General features: G+C 42.4%; 1 protein-coding gene across 7 annotated transcripts; it reads right to left on the bottom strand.

Moving 5' to 3' along the window:
• Window positions 1-923: 923 nt before the first annotated feature.
• HNRNPA3 (heterogeneous nuclear ribonucleoprotein A3) lies at window positions 924-20,186 on the bottom strand. 7 transcript variants are annotated; one of them, XR_013390308.1, is made up of 15 exons: window positions 19,887-20,098; window positions 15,731-15,830; window positions 11,618-11,740; window positions 11,302-11,448; window positions 10,945-11,155; window positions 9,627-9,716; window positions 9,453-9,545; window positions 9,274-9,357; window positions 7,326-7,475; window positions 5,834-5,959; window positions 5,675-5,749; window positions 2,669-2,733; window positions 1,854-1,917; window positions 1,320-1,391; window positions 924-1,065 (listed from the first exon to the last, which is right to left on the bottom strand). XR_013390308.1 is itself a non-coding variant. In XM_077916700.1 (12 exons), the coding sequence occupies exons 1-11, from the start codon at window positions 20,169-20,171 to the stop codon at window positions 5,694-5,696; spliced, it is 1,236 nt and encodes a 411-aa protein (XP_077772826.1). In that variant the 5' UTR covers window positions 20,172-20,186; the 3' UTR covers window positions 4,657-5,588; window positions 5,675-5,693. The 7 variants fall into 7 exon arrangements, 5 of the variants coding, with proteins under 5 accessions (XP_077772826.1, XP_077772822.1, XP_028604594.2 ...); XR_013390307.1 differs by having other exon boundaries at window positions 1,854-2,733; XM_077916700.1 differs by lacking the exons at window positions 924-1,065; window positions 1,320-1,391; window positions 1,854-1,917; window positions 2,669-2,733; window positions 19,887-20,098 and adding exons at window positions 4,657-5,588; window positions 20,116-20,186.
• Between the last annotated feature and the right edge of the window lie 274 nt (window positions 20,187-20,460).

The raw sequence follows: 20,460 nt of genomic DNA on the forward strand, positions 1-20,460 counted from the left end.
TGGGTTTGGCCATGTTGGGCAATATCCCTACACTGAAAGTTGGCCACCCATTATGAAATGGAGTACAGGATACAGATTTTATTAAGAAGAACAGTGCAGCAGCTCAAACTATCATTGGAAATGGCAGTAGTTACTTAATCTCACTGGAAAGAACATTCCTTACCTAATATCCAGCTATTACCTCTGGTTTGATACTGTATTAGAATAAAAAACGCTAACTGAAGACCAAAGTGGTTTTGAAGAAGCCAAAGTAAGTCCACGTAGGATGACTTTATAAGCATTCAAACTTCAAATGACAGCTATAGCTATTCATGATTATTATTATTATTTAAATGCAAAGTGTATTTCAGTTTCATGGATTTCAAGCACCCTTTTAAACCTTTAAAAGTAGTGCTGTAATTTCTTTAGCTTTAGGGCCATTTTGTATTCAGGAACCTGTTACTAATTAGTTATGATGGCTGTTCATTGTATTGCCTACACAAAGTCTTTCCCAGTTGCTACACACATTTTTGCAGGGGAAAACATGAGTGACACAAATGCATGTCATTCGTATTATAAACATGCAATATTGTATTCCAGAACATTTCCAACTACACAGAATACATGTAGGTATCTCTACAGCAACCCCCATCAGGACACTGCCTTGCGGAGCCCTCAAATGCGAAAAAAGATTTCATAAAATTTTGTCAGGGATACCCCCCCCCCTTCTCTTTCAAAGGCTGATATTTAGAGTTAAATCAGGCTAGCCAAATCTGCTGTGTAGTCCATACAACTAAAGGAAGGTTACCAATATTCACTTGAGTAATTAAAAACTCTTCGATTTTAACATTTTGGAAGCTGGAAGGAAATCTTTAGTAAATGGACGGGCAGTGATGTAGAAATGAAGGTCTAATAGCCATACAATTGGAAAGATTGGCCAACTCTCATAATTTATGACACTTTATTGTAAGTGTTTGAACAAGGTGAGTGGGAGTTTACACACTTCAATCACTTTCACCTATCATAGGCTATCGGCGTATTTCACATCATCTTTCAACTTGTAGAGATGGTTGTCTTTGTTCTACCCTGCAAAGTAGAAGAGAAAATGCAAGTTTAGGCTAAGGAGTATCCCATCTTCGCCAACTAGTTATTGAAGAACACTGCTCTGCTAGCACTTCCTCTCTCCCCAAATCTACTAAACACCTCACCAAACATGCAGCTGAGACTGCTTTGGGACAGTACGTAAGCAAGTTCACCTAGGATTCAGGACTTCCTTTCCTAGGCACAGAGCTGGCACCCTCCTACTAGAGGAGGAAGAAAACAGAAGCATATACACTCACCCCAAATCTACGTTCTGTTGTGTGTTGGGCGGAAAGGTGCAAAATGAGCACACAAGCAGCTTGGCTGAGTCCCTATTTTAGAAAAGAGAAAATGAGCAGAGCTGCTGTTTGCCACTCCGGTGCTGGGCAACGGCAGCAGCAAACTGCAATGTCTAGTGCAGCAGGAGAGGCAAATTAAGAGACGTGGCCTTGTAGCACTGTGTGCGCTCCCATTAAACATTTGCACTACATTTGACACGTGTGTCTGAAGACGGGAGAAGTCAACAATTATAAATGTTCCCTGCCAAAGTTCATGGTTGAATAGGAGTGAGAATGTGATGCTGACAAAAGCCTGGGTGCCCAACAGGGCAAGAAGATATGGAACCATGATCCTACATCCATTAGCATACAGACCTAGCACAGATGGAGAATAAGGCAAAGCAGAATTCTATGTATTTATAGAGATACGTCAAATTCAAGACTAATGGGACATTATGCAGGAAAATCCCAACCAAGATACAGTACTAAGAAGCCATTCTTAAAGATTTAGGTTACCTGAAAACCAATTATTTGGTAGGGACATCAGGTACTCAACTTCCAGAAGAAAGTATTTTCTTGTCTGAAATTCAGTAATTAATAATATTACCAACAGAAAACCTGCAGTTCCAAAAGGTGTGCAAAGGTGGTCAGAATTCAGGTTGACTTTATGCATTGGATTTGCCCAAATCCAATTATAGGCAGTGATCATTTTAGGCACATCCAACTGACGCACAAGTCCTTTTGGACCAGGAAAAAGGAGGGCTGGGGGCAGGCTTATACACACTCCATTGATGTGTGCTTTGACCCAGAACGCAAGCCATGCAGAAACAGGGAGTTACCTGTGTACTAATGAACATGAAATACAGTTTTTATTTTAAAAATCTACTTATCAATTAAGTTGTGGGAAATTACTACCAAAAGATGTAATCTAGTAGAAACCATTTCACTATGTGCAAGGCTAAATCCCAGATAAAATCTTCCTTCAGCAAGCAGTTCACCAGACAAACTACTACACTTCAGCCACCTTTAAGCAATCTGGATAACACTGACCTACCTTTTAGGATTCTTGCGTTACTAAAATAACATGAAACATTTTCTAAAGCTGTATCAGTGCTAAAAGTCACCAGTTATAGCTTCCCTATACATCAGTCAGATGAGAATTTTAATTTTAATTGTGCACTGCTCACATTTCATAGTATGGAAGTACAATGATTAAGTACGGGCACTCACCTTGTTTTTGCATAATTCCTTCTCATCACAGAAGCTGGATTTTCAAAGCCAAGAATACAGTCATGGGCACATCAATGTTTTATATTGTACTAGAGTCTTACCAAGCCACAGGTTTTCCAACAGGCAAGAAATCCACATCTGGTCAAGCAGAAGTTTCTTCAACAATCTGCAAGTCAAAGAGATTTTTCTTACCTTGTTCAGGAAAGAGTAGCTCTTTTAATTCGTTAAAAGTGTTAGAGACAAACCTTACCTATTCTCATTCCCCTTCCTTTCAGGTCTAAATGCTAGACCTATGACTGGGTGAACTCAAGTAGCTATGACTCAAGGAGGTTCCAACTGGTGAAGAACTCTTGCTAGACTTTCTTCGATATTTCAGCAGTGATAGGCAGTTTTAACTAGCTTTTGGAAAGCTGCTCACTATCAGCATAGTATTTTATGCTTTCACTTTTCTGGAAGTTGAAGCTGGTGCTGTCGCTGCCTTGTCATTCTTTAAATATGCTGACTGGTCCACATACACAATAGGCTGCTGGAAGTCCTGTCTGAGTCTCCTTTGATCCACACTTTGGCTAAGAGGTACATCCTAAAGTCTTTAGAGCTGGTTAATTGCTGTCCTCTGCTTACACTTCTCCACATCAGAGAACTAGGTCTAAGTCACTGGCACCAACAACTGGCAACTTACAGATTGCATGATTAAGAATAGCAGAACAGATTAACACACTATAAAATTGGTTCCCCCTCCCGCCACTGTGTGCCATCAAGGTCCCACCCTCTCCCACAAGAACAGAAAAACTCATCCTCTAGGTTCTGCCCCTACAATCAACAGTAGGCCTGAAAGGGGTGGTTTACATCTACTCTACTCTTCTAAGATGAAATCTGCGTATGCAGCTTAGTAATGGGAGGATTCCATTTCACAATACCAACATGATGCCCTTCTACACGTTTTGCCTATTGGATTATAGAACACTTGTTTCCTGTTGGCCAACTACCCAATTCCCACCTTAATATATGCTATTATGATATTACAGTGGTACCTCTAGTTACGAACTTAATTCGTTCTGAGGTCCGTTCTTAACCTGAAAGTGTTCTTAACTAGAGGCGTGCTTTCGCTAATGGGGCCTCTTGCTGCTGCTGTGCTGCCGGCACACGATTTCCGTTCTTATCCTGGGGCAAAGTTCTCAACTCGCGGTAACTCTTCCAGGTTAGCAGAGTTTGTAACCTTAAGTGTTTGTAACTGGAGGTACCACTGTATAGCACTTCGGGGCTGTATCAGTGCTTGACCCTTGTTTAAGCACACTTGTACTTTTTGAGATTTAACCATAGAATTCTATACAACCACCACCACTGTATGCCTTGTACAAGCCCAACATACACATTTGGTTGAACCTACAACAATTTTAGAGCAAAGTTTTATAGTGTCTGATAATCCATTCCTATACTGGAATTGTTTACCTGATACTGTTCATTGGCCTAGAGAAGTAGTAACAGAAGAAAATATCCAGCATCATACTGGCAAGTGTCTGAGTTTCTTCTACTCACTGTGCCCTACTCTTCTGGATGTGTACTGACAGAAAGCACTGCTCTGGCAATAGTTAAAAGAGAAGTCTGATCAGGTTGAGAAGGATAGCCTGGGAACATGGCTGTACACAAATTTGGATAAGTGAAGGAGCAGACCACACACCCCTGCTTATGAATTTTATCAAGTTTTGACCACACGATTCTGATGCATAAAAGTATGGATTTATAGCCCACAATACTCCTGTTAGTGACAAATATATATCATGTTCAGCCCAGACATTTCCTGCTGCTAGATTGTGAACCATTTGGTTTTCACACCACCTTCAAGGCCTACAATCAAGGCATTAGAAAGTGTGTGAAATGTGTTGGGTTTGTTCATAGGTCAGAATATTTATACCCAATTGCAAGGAACTTGAAGGGATTGTGCCTGTGCTGTAAGTTTGTTTCAGATAAGAGAGCATGCAGAAATACACAAAGTAGGAAGTATTGACCATTACAGAAGAATCCATGTTTTGAGGGAAGAAATATATACAAATGAAGTTATACAATTAAGCTAAGTAACAGACCCAGGTCATTGGTTTCAAAGTTTTAATTCAAAAGAGTGTGTGCACACACACTTAAATCTGTTTGAGGTTGGGGGTGGGGTGTTAAGCCTCAACAGTAATAAACCTGTTCTGCCAATGCTTAATGTAGTTCCTGTATATACCAATGAAATGGGAGGCAAACTGAATAAAGCTTTAAAATATCTCTTTCAATGCTTATTTACTTATAAGTCTTAGGCTAAGAAACAAAGGCTACAAATTAAGATATGCACAAGCCAGAAGTATCTGGAATTTTCATTTGAAAGTAAAGCTTTTTATCATTCACAAGCACTAGTTTAAATGACTCACTCCTAGTTATACAGCTAAACAAGCTTTAATGCAAACATCTCTTCTCTCCCTTTGCATGTGCAACTCATTTCGTTTGGTTACATATGCAGAAAACTAAGGTTCTTAAACGATTCAGCATTTCTATAGTTTAAATTAATACAGATTATAATGCACTGATTTTTTTCCTAGCAAGAATATACCCTAAAACTACATTTCTTTATTTAAAGAAGTTTCAGTAAGAAAAAACTGAACTACACAAATATTGGAAAAAATTAAAAGTTCCTTAATTATTTTTAATTCCTGGTACCACTACCACCACTACCACAAATTTACAGGGCAATATACCTGATTTATGAAGAAAAGACAAAGCTACAAACAACAAATTAAAAAAAAAGTCAGGAATGTACATCTAAACACTACATTGCATTAAATCAATAGCTGCACTCTTTGCAAACTGTGGCTATGACAGTCCTTAAGAAGGGTTTCCTGTTTAAGCTGCAGTAACTTTTTCTGACTATGGTTCATCGCTCCTTCTGTGGCAGATTTTACAGTTCCTCTAATGCATTTGGGACGACTGTCTCAAAGTAACCTGCAGCTTTCCTGACAACTCCTCGCTCTCTCCTAAGAACTGTGTAGCCTGTTGAATACAGGATAAGAAAAGGATTACTCTCAGTGAAACGTTGTATAGTCTTCATATACAACAAGTATTTGTAGCATACCTACCCTTATTATGCTACAATTTTTAGAATCTTCTTCCACCATAGCCACCACCACCTCCTCCTCCTGATCCATAGCCACCTAAAAATGGGAACATGGACAGTTGAAATAAATATTTTTAAGGAGCGTAACAGACACATATGTACTTTAATAAGTTATACTTACCACCATAGGGACTGCCTGAGCTTCTGCCACTGAAACTGCTACCTCCTTTCATGGGTCCATAGCTTGAGGCCTGTTGTCCACTATAATTGCCAAAGTCATTATAGTTTCCACTTCCACCGTAGTTGCCTGAGAATAATAAAATGTAAGGTTTGTGCTTATTAGATCAAGAATTATTTGAGAAGTACATTTCAAGTGCACTACAATTCATTCACATTAACTCACCTACCCAGCAGAAAATACACTTTAGTATACAACACGTGTTTCATAACTCCAGATTTACTGTATGAACATAATGGGATTTCAGCTAACTGGACATAATCATGGCTAGGCTGAGTAACTGCAATTGTTCCCAAGAACATTCAAAATACACATGCAAAAATTTATTTCCTGTTCAGTTCTTGCCAACCTTTGTTATATTGGAGAAATAAAAAATGCTCACTCCTTTGCTAAATCATTAAGGGTTCCTGTTCTTTTAATTAACCACATTAATAACTCTAGATACTTAAAATTCTGCTGTGGCAACTTAACCAAGTTCAAAGTTTCTTGAGAGAAGTATGAACAAGATTATTCTTTTTCAAAAAATGATTATCGGACAGTAGTCCAGTCCCAGAAAATGAGACTAGTATTCCAATCCACACTGAAAGGCATTGACTAGCCTTTCCAAAGTTCCCCAGATCTGAGCACTGAACAGATGGATTGGACTCTTTCCTCTACACTCCAATGCCAGCACAGAATGCAGAGGCAGAAAGAAAACAACAACAGTAAATGATTCACAAGGAGTTTCAGGTAAGAGAGGGAAAGTTTGTAGAACCCATTAACATAAAGATTCTTAAATAAATTCTGGGCAATGGAACTAGCTGGCTAGAAAGCTGAAGTTGTTCCCTTATTAGGTTTTAAGGCTTAATGAATGTTTGTATGAAGCAATGGTAGGGAACCTCATACCTGGGCACAAAACGCAGTCCTTCAGGCCTCTCTATCCAGCCCTTGGGACTCAGCCCAGGTCCCATTGCTCACTAGCCCTCTTTCTACCTTTCTTGAGGATTCCGCCTGGCTGGAATGTGTCAATGAGCTCTTTGCCCCTGGCTGGGGGATAGAGAAGGGCATGTGCAAAAAACTACAGGGGTACTTTCCTTTGCACACTTTTGCCTTGGGCTCTGTCCGCCACTGACATGTAGCCACTGGAAGGTTGCTCAGGTGGGAAAGCAAGCCCTCTTTCTATAGATCCCCTGCTCTGGAGTCTTGTTACCAGTGCAACTCTATAGTTTAAAGAAGACATCCTATAAACCTGGCCTGGGGGGCGGGGAACCATGAAGCTTTCCCATATATCTTTCATACCACTGTGATTTCAAGGGGTTAGAACTTGGAAGTGGTTTTCATTTTCAGCTGAAGTTTACACTGCACAACATTTTAAAAACAGTGACAGGCTAAAGGCCTCAAGCTTGTTATCCAACATGAGCAGATGGATCAACACAATGTACTTCAGGATTCTTACCACCGAAGCTCCCCCCTTCATTGTAACCATCATAGCCTCCACCTCCTCCGCCATATCCACCACCTGGGGTTCCATAGGTCGGGCTGCCACCGTAACCTCCTCTGCCGCCGTACCCAGGACTACCTCCATAGTTCCCACCTTGAGAAAGATCAATAGAAGTGACAGAAATGTGAATATTTTGTTATGAAACGACATGATCTAAACACAAAAGTAACTGGGAACTGTAAAGCAGTATCCAAAAAATCACCAATACTGCATGGAGGCCAACTACTACGAAAGGCGTATTATGACTTGGTAATAGCTACCAATCAAGTCATCCCAATGGAGAAGTCCAAATAAAATCAATGACCTAGCCACGACTGTCTAAGGATTTGTAGTCACAATTTGCTGTTTACAATCAATGGAAACAATTTCATGTCCATAGCTGAAGACTGGTTGCCACTGAGCATGATTTATCACTTGATTACTGGAAACTGCCACATATTCCAAGTGCGAGGACCAGAGGCTCTATCTGTCATGGGTCATTCAAGCAGCTTGAGGATCACCCATATTTTGGTTATTTATCCTGCTCTGAGAAGGCTTTGTGCATACCCAACTATATTTTGGCTGCAGTCAATAACGCAATTCCAAAGTCTCTTAATAGGTTACATACATTTCACAAATCTAAAAATAATGTTTAGATCCTGAGTTGCCTGTCCATTTACAGAAGAGAATCTGATCCAGTGGAAGCTCTTACTAATAGAAAGAGCGAGCGGAAGGGGGAAGTGTTTGCGAATTTCACCAGTAGCCCTCTGTGCCACACCTATGCAACTTTTATCGGAGATTCCCCAACTACCTGGAGCACTTTTTTAGGGGACCTCCTTCCCTGCCCCCAGGGGTGGTGGCACTCCCATGAGCAGAATTTTGTTCACAGGAACTTAGGATTCATGACACTGGATTAGATCCAGACTGGGGCACAATCAACTGTCCTTCCAGGTGGCAGGGCTTTGTGGAATGACAGGGAAAATGCATCTGCAGCCCTGCCACTTTTTGTGGCCAAGGTGGAAGGTGGGGTGGGGAGACATTCCAGGCTGGAAAGGCAATTGGGCCTGACAGTATCACATGACAGCAGTGAGACCAGTTTGGGATCAGTGGATCCTGGCTTGTCTCAGTCCTATTGCCTTTATTGGAATGCTGCATTCCAAGACCTACCACTGGCTAATTAAATGATGTATCTGAAGAAGTGTGCATGCACATGAAAGCTTATATTCAGAACAAACTTAGTTGGTCTCTAAGGTGCTACTGGACATTTTTTTTTATTTATTTCGACTGTGTCAGACCAACACGGCTACCTACCTGAATCTAAATGATGGACAGCCTGCCATCAGCTGCCCTGGACAAGTTTGGTGATCACCCAGTCTGATATAAGGGTGTTTTTTTTAGTCCCATGGGATAAGTTAATCATGACTTAAAAGGTAAAGGGACCCCTGACCACTAGGTCTAGTCGTGGCCGACTCTGGGGTTGCGGCGCTCATCTCGCTTTATTGGCCGAGGGAGCCGGCGTACAGCTTCTGGGTCATGTGGCCAGCATGACTAAGCCGCTTCTGGCGAACCAGAGCAACACACGGAAACGCTGTTTACCTTCCCGCCGGAGCGGTAGCTATTTATCTACTTGCACTTTGACGCGCTTTCGAACTGCTAGGTTGACAGGAACTGGGACCGAGCAACGGGAGCTCACCCCGCCGCGGGGATTCGAACCGCCAACCTTCTGATTGGCAAGTCCTAGGCTCTGTGGTTTAACCTGCATCCCAATCATGACTTAAGAGAACCCAATTTCTTCTAATACTTAGATTGTCCACAAGTTGTCAGCTTCCCTTTCACATTTCTCACATTAAGATACATCAGGCAGATCTAAGGGACTGACACCCCTCCCCCCACAAGCATAATTGAACTGGTATTAGATTCTTACCATCACCAAAGCCATTGTATCCATCACCACTCCCATAACTTCCTCTGCTGCCACCACCACCACCACTTCCGCCACCGTAACCACCTAAAATCAGAACAAAAAGTGTAAGATACAGTGATGCACTGTAATTCAGGGTAGTATTTTTGGAGGGGGGTGGAGAAGCAAGAACAGATGTTTACCTCTGCCACCAAAACTTCCTCCTCTGCCATAACTTCCACCACTGCCTCCAAAGTTCCCACGGCCCATGAAGTTGCCTGAACTGCTTCCACGACCTAAAGAATAAAGAGAGCGAATTATTAAAATGCTTGTAGGCAGTTATCGCCACAGGCTGTGCTATTATGTAACAAACTCACTTCTCTGTGCAGTTGCCGTCTGCATTTCTTGCTTGGAGAGAGCTTTCTTCACTTCACAGTTATGTCCATTTATAGTGTGGTATTTCTGAACTAAAAGAAGTTTTGAAATGATCCTTATTATAAAAATGCACACAATTGAATAAGCACTTATGCCATATTATTCAGAAGATATTTTCACAGGAGCAGCAGTATTATTTAGTTTTATTTCCTCCTTATAATCAGGAAAGGAAACTTTAAAAATACCATAAAACAAAAGACACATAGCACAAAGAGCTCAAGAAAGGAAGTCAGGAAAACAGTGGGCAATGAAGTTTGTTTCCTAGATCTTTGTGGGCAGAATATATCATAAAATGGATGCTCAGCATCCCTCTCATCTCACCTCTTCATAAGGAAGGAACATCTCTGGAGCCTAGAAATTATTTGGGGGGAGTGGGAGAAGGAAAAATTCATGGGGAAAAGAGCTCCTCAGAGAACAAATGACTCATGGAATCCAAGCAGTGCTTGAATGATAGGGAAACAGTAGGAAAGACCATAATGAAATAAAAAAGCTTCCCCTTTCTGATTTTAGCCAATCGTGTCCTCCATAGACCTCCATTGCGTGGTACCTGATGGTCATTTGCGTTGGACTCTTTCCACTCAACCCAGGTGCGCTCATTTTCCTGCTGGATTTCCAAGAATGTGCTTGCTTTGGACCAAAGGTTCTTTAGGATCCTAGCATTGTCCAGGCTATATTTTAAAGCAGTTAGCAAGTCTGTTGTACCCGGCTCTTAAGTATACTCAATTAGTGTGAAGGATGCTTGAAACCTGGGGGTGTAGCATGAAATTCTTACTTGCAGGAGAGAGAGCATGTGACCAAACCAAGTGGGAGGGGGGAGGAATAGGGACAGGTAGACAGCCAGCTAGATCCTTACAAGGGTCCCAGCAAGGGAACTGGATTGATTGAGTAAAACAACAACAAACAGTACAGGCTGGAAACTGGACTGTCTTTTTCAGCTAGGCACGTAACTACAAAGACATGTTAGAAAGATTCGGGCAGGGGAGGGGGATTGAAGAGAGGCTGGGGGCAAATCATGCTCCTCATGGTCTAAAATTGTAGGAAAGCCATCACACAAAAAAGTTCAGGAGAGAAAAGCATCCGCCCCCCAGCACTATATTGAGCTTTAAAAGGGTAATCTTTTAAAATATATTCAATTTAGTAAGAAAGCAAATAGGAAGTCTAGTTCTTACAGTAATTTTTTTGTTCACTGGGAGAAAGTTCCATGCATCAGTAGCTTGAAAGAAATATAAAAAGGCTGCACAAAAGGAAAGCATTACATACCAACAATTTTGTCGACTGTATCATGATCATCAAACGTTACAAAGGCAAACCCTCTTTTCTTTCCACTTTGTCTGTCTTCCATTACTTCTATGGTTTCAATTTTGCCGTATTTTTCAAAGTAATCTCTTAAATTATAGTCTTCTGTGTCTTCTTTAATTCCTCCCACAAATATTTTTTTCACTGTTAAATGAGCACCAGGTTTCACAGAATCCTACAAAATCACAAGTTACATTTAGTATCTCAACCTTCCAAGATGGTGCCATGCCTAAATACTTACAATTGTCTTACAAAAAGATTTGCAAATGATTAAAAGTTCCTACAAATAAATTCAGTATATATACTTAAATATTCACTTACTTCTCTAGAAACGGCTCTCTTTGGTTCCACCACACGCCCATCAACCTTATGTGGTCGGGCTGCCATAGCAGCATCTACTTCTTCCACACAAGAATAGGTCACAAAGCCAAAGCCTCGGGAACGTTTTGTCTGTGGGTCTCTCATCACCTTCAAGAAAGTTAAAGCATATAACAATAATTTAGGCACTGACTTTTGTGAATGCTGCAAACCTGTGCATACTTACCTAGGAGTAAGCCCCACTGGAAACAGTGAGACTTTCTTCCAAGTAAGCACACATAACATTGTTAACAGTAAACTGAATGTTATGATCACTTACCACACAATCTGTAAGTGTGCCCCATTTTTCAAAATGTTCTCTTAAACTATCATCTGTAGTTTCAAAGCTCAGGCCACCAATAAACAGTTTTCTCAACTGTTCGGGTTCTTTAGGATCGTAGCCCTGAAAGAAGATAAGTTTCAATATGCTATACGAGATTAGTGCTATTGCAGCGAAGTCCACCCACACAATTCACAGTAACTTACTGTCTTATCACACTTCACTGCGATTAGGTACTATTATACTGCTTTGCTGTATTTTTTAATGAAAAGTGAGGTCTGTAAATATTTAAATAAATAATAAACTCAATTGGCTCACAGTTCCTCTCTCGGTACACTTCTACATAAACAAGTTTAAAGGGTGCAAGGCAGATTGGGTGCAAATCCAGGATTTTGTTACATAGTGTATAAACAGTTCTTACAGCCTCATTCAGTGCATGTTTACTCAATAAAGTAGCCATCCAATGCGTCCTAGGCAAGTTTATGGAAAAGGAATCCCATTATGTTCAACAGTGCTTACCCTCAAGTCTGTCTTAAGTACAACCCTCTACACATTTACATGAAATTAAGTCCCACTAGACTCAATGGGATTTTGGAGCAGGCATGCAAAGGTCTGTGCTGTTAGTGTGCTAGAGGCAGCTAGGATAAGGACATAAACTTCAACTAAGAATCTAACACTTTCATCAACTGATGTCTTTGGTCTGTGCATAAAAGAAATGTTGGCTATTTCAAGTTAAGTTAAAAGGAGTAACAAACAAAAAACCTTTAATGCCATGTTGTGAACTTCAGAGGATAGACAACTCTAGCACAAGTTGGCTAATCACTAAACACATCAACTAATGGTACTTATAATTTTCTACTTACCACACCTAACGTCTCAACCCCCAGATATTTGTTTTTTGCAGGAAGAACTAAACTTTAGGCTACACAACACGAAAGAGCATTACAAAGTTAATGCTTTGTAAAGTTCAGAATAATCTGCACACAACGGAATAAGAATGTTGCTGCATTTTTTAAATAGCCAACTGCATTGCTTATGGCTCAGAAACACACCATTGCACTACAAAACAAAGGTGTCCTCTGTGCATGGCATAACTGAAAAAGTTTCAGGAGACACAGGATTTGTCCCCATATAGATGAGTCCTAATGGAATACCCATCATTCCAAAGAGTAGATGGAAGTATTTCAATTCTAAGAAACATAAGGAACAAGATGTTCTTACCCATTTTATGATATCACTTTCTCGTTTACACTTCATGTACCAAGGCAGGGACCACCAATGTGGTACTCATGGAGCCTAGGGTGCCTTCCAGTATTTCCAACGGCACCCGCAAAAGGTCTCAAGAAACATCCTCTAAAAAATCCACAATGCCTGAGAGACTCTTTGATCTTTCTGCTCGGTTCCTCTTTACTCAGTCTCTCCTACATTGTACACCCCCACCCCACCCCCAATACACATTTCATTAGATGCCAGGGCTGGACACTCACCCCTCCCTTCCCTTTCAAATAGAGTTTCTCTCTGTGACTGAGCACAGCAGAGACTGAAGAGGGGCATGCCTGCCCCATTCTGTGGTCATCTTTTTCCTGCTCTTTCAGATGTGGCAACCATTTTGTGTTATGCTGCAAACTCCATTGTATCAGTTTTGCTATGTCGCGTCCCCATGGGAACCGTTTTGTGATGAGCACCCAAGGAACTTCGCATTAAGGTTGCATAAATAATGTGTTGAGAGCTATTATTTATAAAATTATGCCCCTGCTGGGAGAAGTTCCATACCCTTCCCAGTTCCTCTACACACACCCAAACCAGGGAGGTGACTGACATCTCTGGAACTGGTGTAATGAATTTTATGGGGCATGAAAATAAAACCTCAGGGAAGGATGAAGAAGGACAAGAATGCTGCTCTGCCCTCACGTCTCCCCTGCTCATACAATTCCAGGAGGGCACTGGTAATGGTGGTTCATTTGCCTATGGTTCCTCTTTTAAGCTGCAACCTCAGGTGCTTTAGTTTGCAGGTAGAAATTACATGTTTTATTACAGGTGATGTATATGAGAGACTAAATGAAAGCCTAATGTTAAAGTCTTCAAACGGAGGAGCTATAATTCCAAGGAACAGAAAAATATAAATGTTTCCTTTTCTTTTTTATATACTACACTCTCACTTCACAATGTGTTTACTTTCTCCCTCAGAAGCAGGTTAGATGCTGCAGGAACTCCCTAATATCAACAGTATTTTTAACCATCGCTCCTTGAAAGTAGTACATTTCTCTGAATTAAGCTACTGATTCTTCTGGGGAGACTCCAAACTAAGTAACAGATTTCCCTAAATTATATTATATTTTGTCCCTACACAAGAGGCTTAACAGCCACATGTTTTCAGAGAAACAAATACAATGTTCTGCAACAGACTTCTTAACAGACGCCCACAGCATTCCTAATTATTAGTGGAGAAATGTATGCCTAGCTAACACAGTTGAGCAGAAAAGCATAGCTCACATCGCCAATTCTACAAGACTTTAATCTTTCCCATCATGGTTTTTATGGCAACTATTCTGGAATACTAGGGGGCTTCTAGGTAAAACCTGAATTATGGAAGCTGGTTGCCAAATGGACATGGTATAAATTGGTCCAAACCAGAAGACAGAAGGTCACAAATTCTGGTTATCTTTAGTAGCCAAGCTGAAGCTTTGTGGTCATCTAGTCTCTCCTTTCCCATGAAACATGCATGTTTACCAGGAAGCAAGTCCCAATGTTTTCAGTGGGGCTTAAATTGTGCAGGACTACAGCCTTAGTCTCTGATCTCCTGCTGGACCTCCAGATGCAAGGTTTGACAAAATGGCCATCCTCAACCTCCTTACTTGGGTGGGGTCTTGAGGCTCTTTGCAGCTTTTGATTTCTACTACTGAAGTGTCCCAGCCCAACATTTCTCTTCAGAGCTGCTTTGACAGCAAGCATCCAAGGTGTTCCTTACATCTAAGTCACCCACAGCCAAACATTCATGCTTGGAGTTGGGAGAGCAAGGTTGGGATCTTCCTTCTTCTTATGTTCAGAACTCTTATGGGGATGATACCCACCCCAGATCCAAGCTAGAGAGCAAGGAACGGGCGCCACATCTCCCTTGCCAAAAGATGAGGGCAGCTAGAAAAAAACCTAAGCTTCTGGTAAGTTCCCATAAAGCAGGACCTTTGTCATGATGGACTCATTGCAAAATGGCAGCTAGCTTTCCCTTGTTCCTCCTGCCTTCCACAAACAGGATGTCTTTATATCTTATGCATTCCATTCATCTGTGGGCAGTTGGTGGATGGTGCTGCCTCACAGTAAGATCTTGTGGTTTTTTGGAACTCTACAATTATACAACACAAAACTAAAACCATAACCCCATACATTACAAGCCACCATTCAGAGTTTGTAAGAAGTCATTGGGGGGGGGGGGATTGGAGAAGGGAAATACATGGATTCTCAAAAACAGCTTTATTGCTAAAGAGCTCTAAAATATTGCCCACTACAACTGGTTCAGAAATTGATCATCCCCACTCCTGGCAGCATCTGGCCTTGTTCTCAGTCATATGGTAAACCTATGTTTGGTCTGACACTCTTAAGATTGCAGACATGACCTTCTATGACGTAATGCTCCTCTGCTTTGAAGACTATTGAACACCTTACCCCCAACACACTAGTTTTCTATACTGAGTATCTTTTTATGAAGGCGTATCCAACAATGGATGCAGTCCGAAATTTCTAAATCCTAATCAACAGGCAATACTCAGTCCTTGCTCATTTCTGTATATTGTATTTCTGGAGAACCATTAAAAGCTTAGTAAAATGCCTGTTCATAGAATTTGATCACTTTTATACCATTATAGACACAGCACTGCTGGTTTGCCAGTTCAAGACTTCATAGTAACACTCTCAATATGCATAAGTATTAAGTTGGAAGCTATTATAGAAATCACCAACTAGTGTGGCGAATGAAAAGCATAATACATGCGTAAGAGCCAAGCAGAAGAGAAGAATGCAATGTAGCGTCTGAGCAAACACAGTGTTACCAAAGCAGCAGAAAGCAAGAATTCTCTGTTTACCCATGTAACAGAACTAGGAAAAAATAAAGTATTCCACCTGTGAAGATCTTCTTCCCCTCCTCTTGTAATCTTCAGCCTCTCTCTCATCTTTACACGCCATTTTTGGAGAGCGTTCTGACTCAGTTGCTCCTTTTAACCTAGATAACAAGTAGCACGAGTAATTTACCCGTTCCTAAAAGTTTTTACTTTCTTACTCTCATACAAATAAATGGCTTATTTTAGTGAAGCAAGCATATGGGAGCCACTTTAAAGGGATGGTACTGTATGAGAGAATGAAACAATGTCTTTAATCTCAAGCCATTTATCCTGAAATATGGAACTCATCTGTTTGCACCCTGAATTGCAAAGCAGTAGCTAGCAAAAAAGGGGAACAAATGCCTGAATAGGTCAGCCAGGCATATAACCTGACAGTATCACTGGAAATATATTACTATTTAAAAACCTGACAGTATCTTTCTTTATTGTGGAAGCCATTTCAATAGCAAGCCAATCAGACACTGTTCAGATGTGTTTAAACATGCTTTAGAGTACCTGAGATTAGTTTAAAGGCAGGTCTCTGTGCTTCAACCCCTATAGTCCACTGACTGAAGGCCTGGTGGAGGAGCGGGAAGGAATCAAGAGCCCAGTCTCCCTTTAACAGCCAGCCAGCGCCCTTTCTCTCACCCCTATGCCAGTGCCTCGGCTCTTCCGCCTCTCCCCCTCATTGTGCTGTCTGAGTCCACCAAACCTGCCTCTCCATACAAGGCTTACGTCACAGCTACTTTGCCTTCAAACCTGGCGCCTCTCGTTCCTGCGAGACATCCGGGTCCTTGAAGCAGAGGCGGCCTTTTTTACTAGGCCAGCGGCTTAAAGAAAGGGGTGGGAGGGATTGACGTCCTTGTTGCCCTGCTTACAGCTGGGGTATCACTGAACCCACAGTTCTGATCCTTGATATAGATTCAGATATCTATCTCACAGCGATGGCCATGTTGTTGCCTAGATGCGCCATTTCCTGCTTCTCACAGAGAAGCAATAATTTAAAAATCCCTCGGCAGGATAAAGGTGCCCATAACAACTCAACAGAGAAGCCCCCAGTTTCGGGCACTAGCATGTGCATTGCCTTACAGAGTGCCAGCAAACAGAGGCACTGCTTATCTTTCTAGCCTCATGTCCTATTTCCTGTGAAACACTACATTTAAATAATTAGCCCTGCCAATGCAATTCTCCCCATAATTCAGGTTGGAGAGGGGCTGGCTGGGAGTGTGATTTAGGACAGCCCTCCAGTGTTTCACTCCTCATAATTGCAGGCTGCATTGTTTTCAACAACCCTGCAGTGTGGTCTGGTGGTGTTGCAAAACAGGGTGGTGGATACAGCCCAAGTTGGACAGAAGTGGCTTACAACAAGCCTGCAATGTAGTTCATTGCAATTATGCTACTATTGCAAGTTGCGGGGCTGTGTTAGGTCAAATCTAGCAATTATGTCCTCCATTTATTTGTATGCAGAGGGGGTGTAGTTTTGATCAAAAATATCAGCCCCCACCTGTTATGCTGAGCAGGGACATTTATCCTTCTAAATTTTGCTTTTTTGCAGGGGATAGCTGTTGCCAAACCAGTTACATATAAATAACGGAAGAAAGAAATGGCCAATTAAAGCAAGAAATTCAAGAGGCCTTCTCTGAATCCTTTTATAACTCAAGACAGACAGTAGCTTCTACTGAAGGGGTTCAACACCTCACACTTGGGGTCCGTTCCAACTCTACAATTCTATGACCCAGGTCCCTAACACTCAGCTTAGATAAGCAAAGCTATAGAGAGAATGCAAACCCTGAAACAGTGCAAAAAAGCAAGCCCCAATACACCCTGCATAGCTCATTTCAGCAAGAAGGCCAAGGAGAACATTAGTATCATGAACAGCATATAGTTCTTGTTACAGGTACAATACAAAGCCCTTTTCCTGCTACGGGTAAACAGGATTAGGCAAGACTGCTAAGTCACATAAATAATACTTAGATGTTTCAGAAGGTTATTTATAATTTTCATGTACAAAACAGCAAGTGTTATACCATCAAGTGCACGCATCCCCAACCTGCGGCCCTCCAGATGTTTTGGCCTACAACTCCCATGATTCCTAGCTAACAGGACCAGTGGTCAGGGATGATGGGAATTGTAGTCCAAAATATCTGGAGGACCAAAGGTTGGGGATGCCTGATCAAGTGTTTCTGAAGCTTAATAGAATAACAGATAAAATCTGTATGTCAGCTAGAAATTTTAAAAAACAAAAACCAGAATGCAATGTAGAGCACAACATTGTTATAGTTTTTTTGAAGCAACATGTGTTTGACATTTCAAGTCTACATGTGCACAGGTTTTAATCATGGATAGTTGTCTCCAGACTTGCAAAATATTATTTGGCATGTCATCATACAAAAATACTTGTTATACTTTAGTTCAGCATTGGTTTGAGGAGGACTTTCATTGAAGCTACACAATCAGGTTCAGTTTTAATTAAATCTAATTTAAGATTTCAAGGTCTGGAAAGTCTTCTCAGATCCAATCTTAAAAAGATATTTTATTCACATCCTTATGTTGATTTTTTGGCTACAGAATGGATATAATAAAAATTAAATTGGAACCTTATGGAGCTTTCTCGCAAGTAATTCTATCAAAAGCATAGGATAGAATGAATTTATAAAGGGGACTCATCTACAAAACTGTAATCACTCAATGGGGTGTTGAATCCATTACTTTCTTTCAGAATTCAGCTGCCAGGCTTTTGACCATGCTGCCAGAGAAAGATAATTAGCTAGATAATGTTATTAAAGAGGCATTTGAAGGCCTGGTTGTTTGCATGAACCAGAAAACTCCAGTCACTGGCTTTAGTGACAGCCACCAAAATACTCAGCAAGACAGACAGAATTAGGAACAGCTACAATTCAAAATCAACTCAAACCACCAGTTATTCAGAACTATTGGGGGGGGGGGGAGAGAGAACGTGTTTTCATATCAAGCACCATTGGGCCACGTGGACAAGTGCAAGATATCCCATAATATTATTAGAACTGAAAGCACCCGAATAATTGATTTATGGGAGGCAGTTAGTCTTAGCTGTTCTGCTGCTGTGGAGGAGGAACTGGGTGCTTTTTTTTGTTAACTATTTTATTTTCATTAAAAAAAAAACCACACAGGTTATGTAGCTAAAAGCTATAGCAAATTCTAATACATTTTTTTTTTGGGGGGGGGGTTGTCCTCAGCCAGGTTCTCAGGATGTGTTTCGTCGTCGCGCTCAAGTCAGTGGGATTTTACTCGAAAGGTTATCCTTTTAAACTTTAAAAAGGCGAAAGCTGCACAAGTGGCTCGGGAAGTCGAATGAGAACCGGCGAGACCATCGAGTGATAGGCACTTGGATCAAGTCACGGGTTGTAATTTGCATATATATATATATTCAAGCCTAAGACAGAGTTGAAGGAAGGATTTTGGTTTGGGTTCAACTTAGGAAAGGGCCTCCTGCGACTACTCTCGCTCAAACTCGAGCCTCTTTCTCCACAGGGTTACAATGGCGCCCAACAGAAGCCTCTCCCGCCCAACTGCCGCCGCCGCCGCCCTCTCGCGCCATTTCGGATAATTAGCTGTTTGCAGCTGGATAAAGCAAGAACCGAGGTGGTTGGAAGGGGGGTGGGGTGGATGGGGAGAAGGCCAGGAGCCGAGCCAGCCAATCACTCTCCCTCCCGCGAGCCCCTCATGCGCCGCGCCACGCGCCCGCTCCCTCTGCAACCCCCACCCCACCCACTCTCACGCCCGCTCCGCAACCGCCGTTGCAGGACCCTCTCCCTGCCTGCCTGCCTTCCCGCGCGGCGGCGGCGCCGACAAACGTTACCTCCATTTTGTGACTGGATTTAGCCTCCTTCAGCCTCAATATGGAGCCGAGAGGAAGAGGGTGGGCGGGGCGGGTCAGAGGAAAAGCGGGGCACGTGAGAGGAAGGCGGGCTCGCGGGGGAGGGAGGGAGAACAGCAAATAAACGGGCGTTTAGCGGGAGTAGGAGGGGAGGCGGGCGCGCGTGCACGAGCGCGGAGCGTTTAATGAGGGCGCTCGAGACGCGGGTGGGGGGGGGCGAAAGCCGTGTTTCGTGCTCGTGCCTGACCACGAGTGAAGGCCGATTCCGGGTTGTGGGTGGGAGGGAAGGTCCCTCACCAGCCCTATCATCACCACCACCCACCTTCCCTTTGCCTCAGCCCAGTCCTCCCCAACGGCGCCGCCGCGGCCAAGACAAAGAGCGCGCTGGCACGCGGGACGGGATCGCGCGCGCGGCGACGGCCAGTGAAAAACGGAGGGCTGACGTGTGTGGGGGAGGGGGAATGACAGCTGACGTGGCTGCGATGGAAAGCGCGCGTAGGCAGGCAGGGGTGTGCGCGCGCGCACCCGCATAGCCTCTCTTGCCTCTTTACCTCAGGGACGCAGGAGCCTCACGGTGGGGGCGCCAGTTGTTGTTGAACTCGCCCATTCCCGCCAGATTTGGGCCAGCGGCCAGGGATGATGGGAGTTGTAGTTCAACGACGTCTGAAGCGGCGACGGGGACGCTGCATTAAGGCCACCCACTTCGAATATATAATTGATCTGTAGAAAGGTCTGAAAATAGAGGCGATGGATGCGCTTTTGTAACACACAAAAAACCCACACACCTTTATTAATACAATCTAAAAGAGAGGAGGAAGGTTGCTCAACCGAGTTGGAGCTGCCGCTTCGTGCGGCCCTGACGGCTCCCCACAAATAACAGCATAATATAATGGTTG

Source organism: Podarcis muralis, chromosome 1 (genome assembly GCF_964188315.1).
Source record: "Podarcis muralis chromosome 1, rPodMur119.hap1.1, whole genome shotgun sequence".
Lineage (NCBI taxonomy): Eukaryota > Metazoa > Chordata > Lepidosauria > Squamata > Lacertidae > Podarcis > Podarcis muralis.

Excerpts from the sequence above, each read along its gene's own strand:
- HNRNPA3 (XM_028748761.2), bottom strand. The coding sequence starts at position 20,095 with ATGCGGGTGCGCGCGCGCACACCCCTGCCTGCCTACGCGCGCTTTCCA. Across the intron at positions 9,717-10,944 it reads TACAGTCGACAAAATTGTTG|TTCAGAAATACCACACTATA; the intron begins GTATGTAATGCT and ends AACTTCTTTTAG. Across the intron at positions 9,546-9,626 it reads GACGGCAACTGCACAGAGAA|GTCGTGGAAGCAGTTCAGGC; the intron begins GTGAGTTTGTTA and ends TTTATTCTTTAG.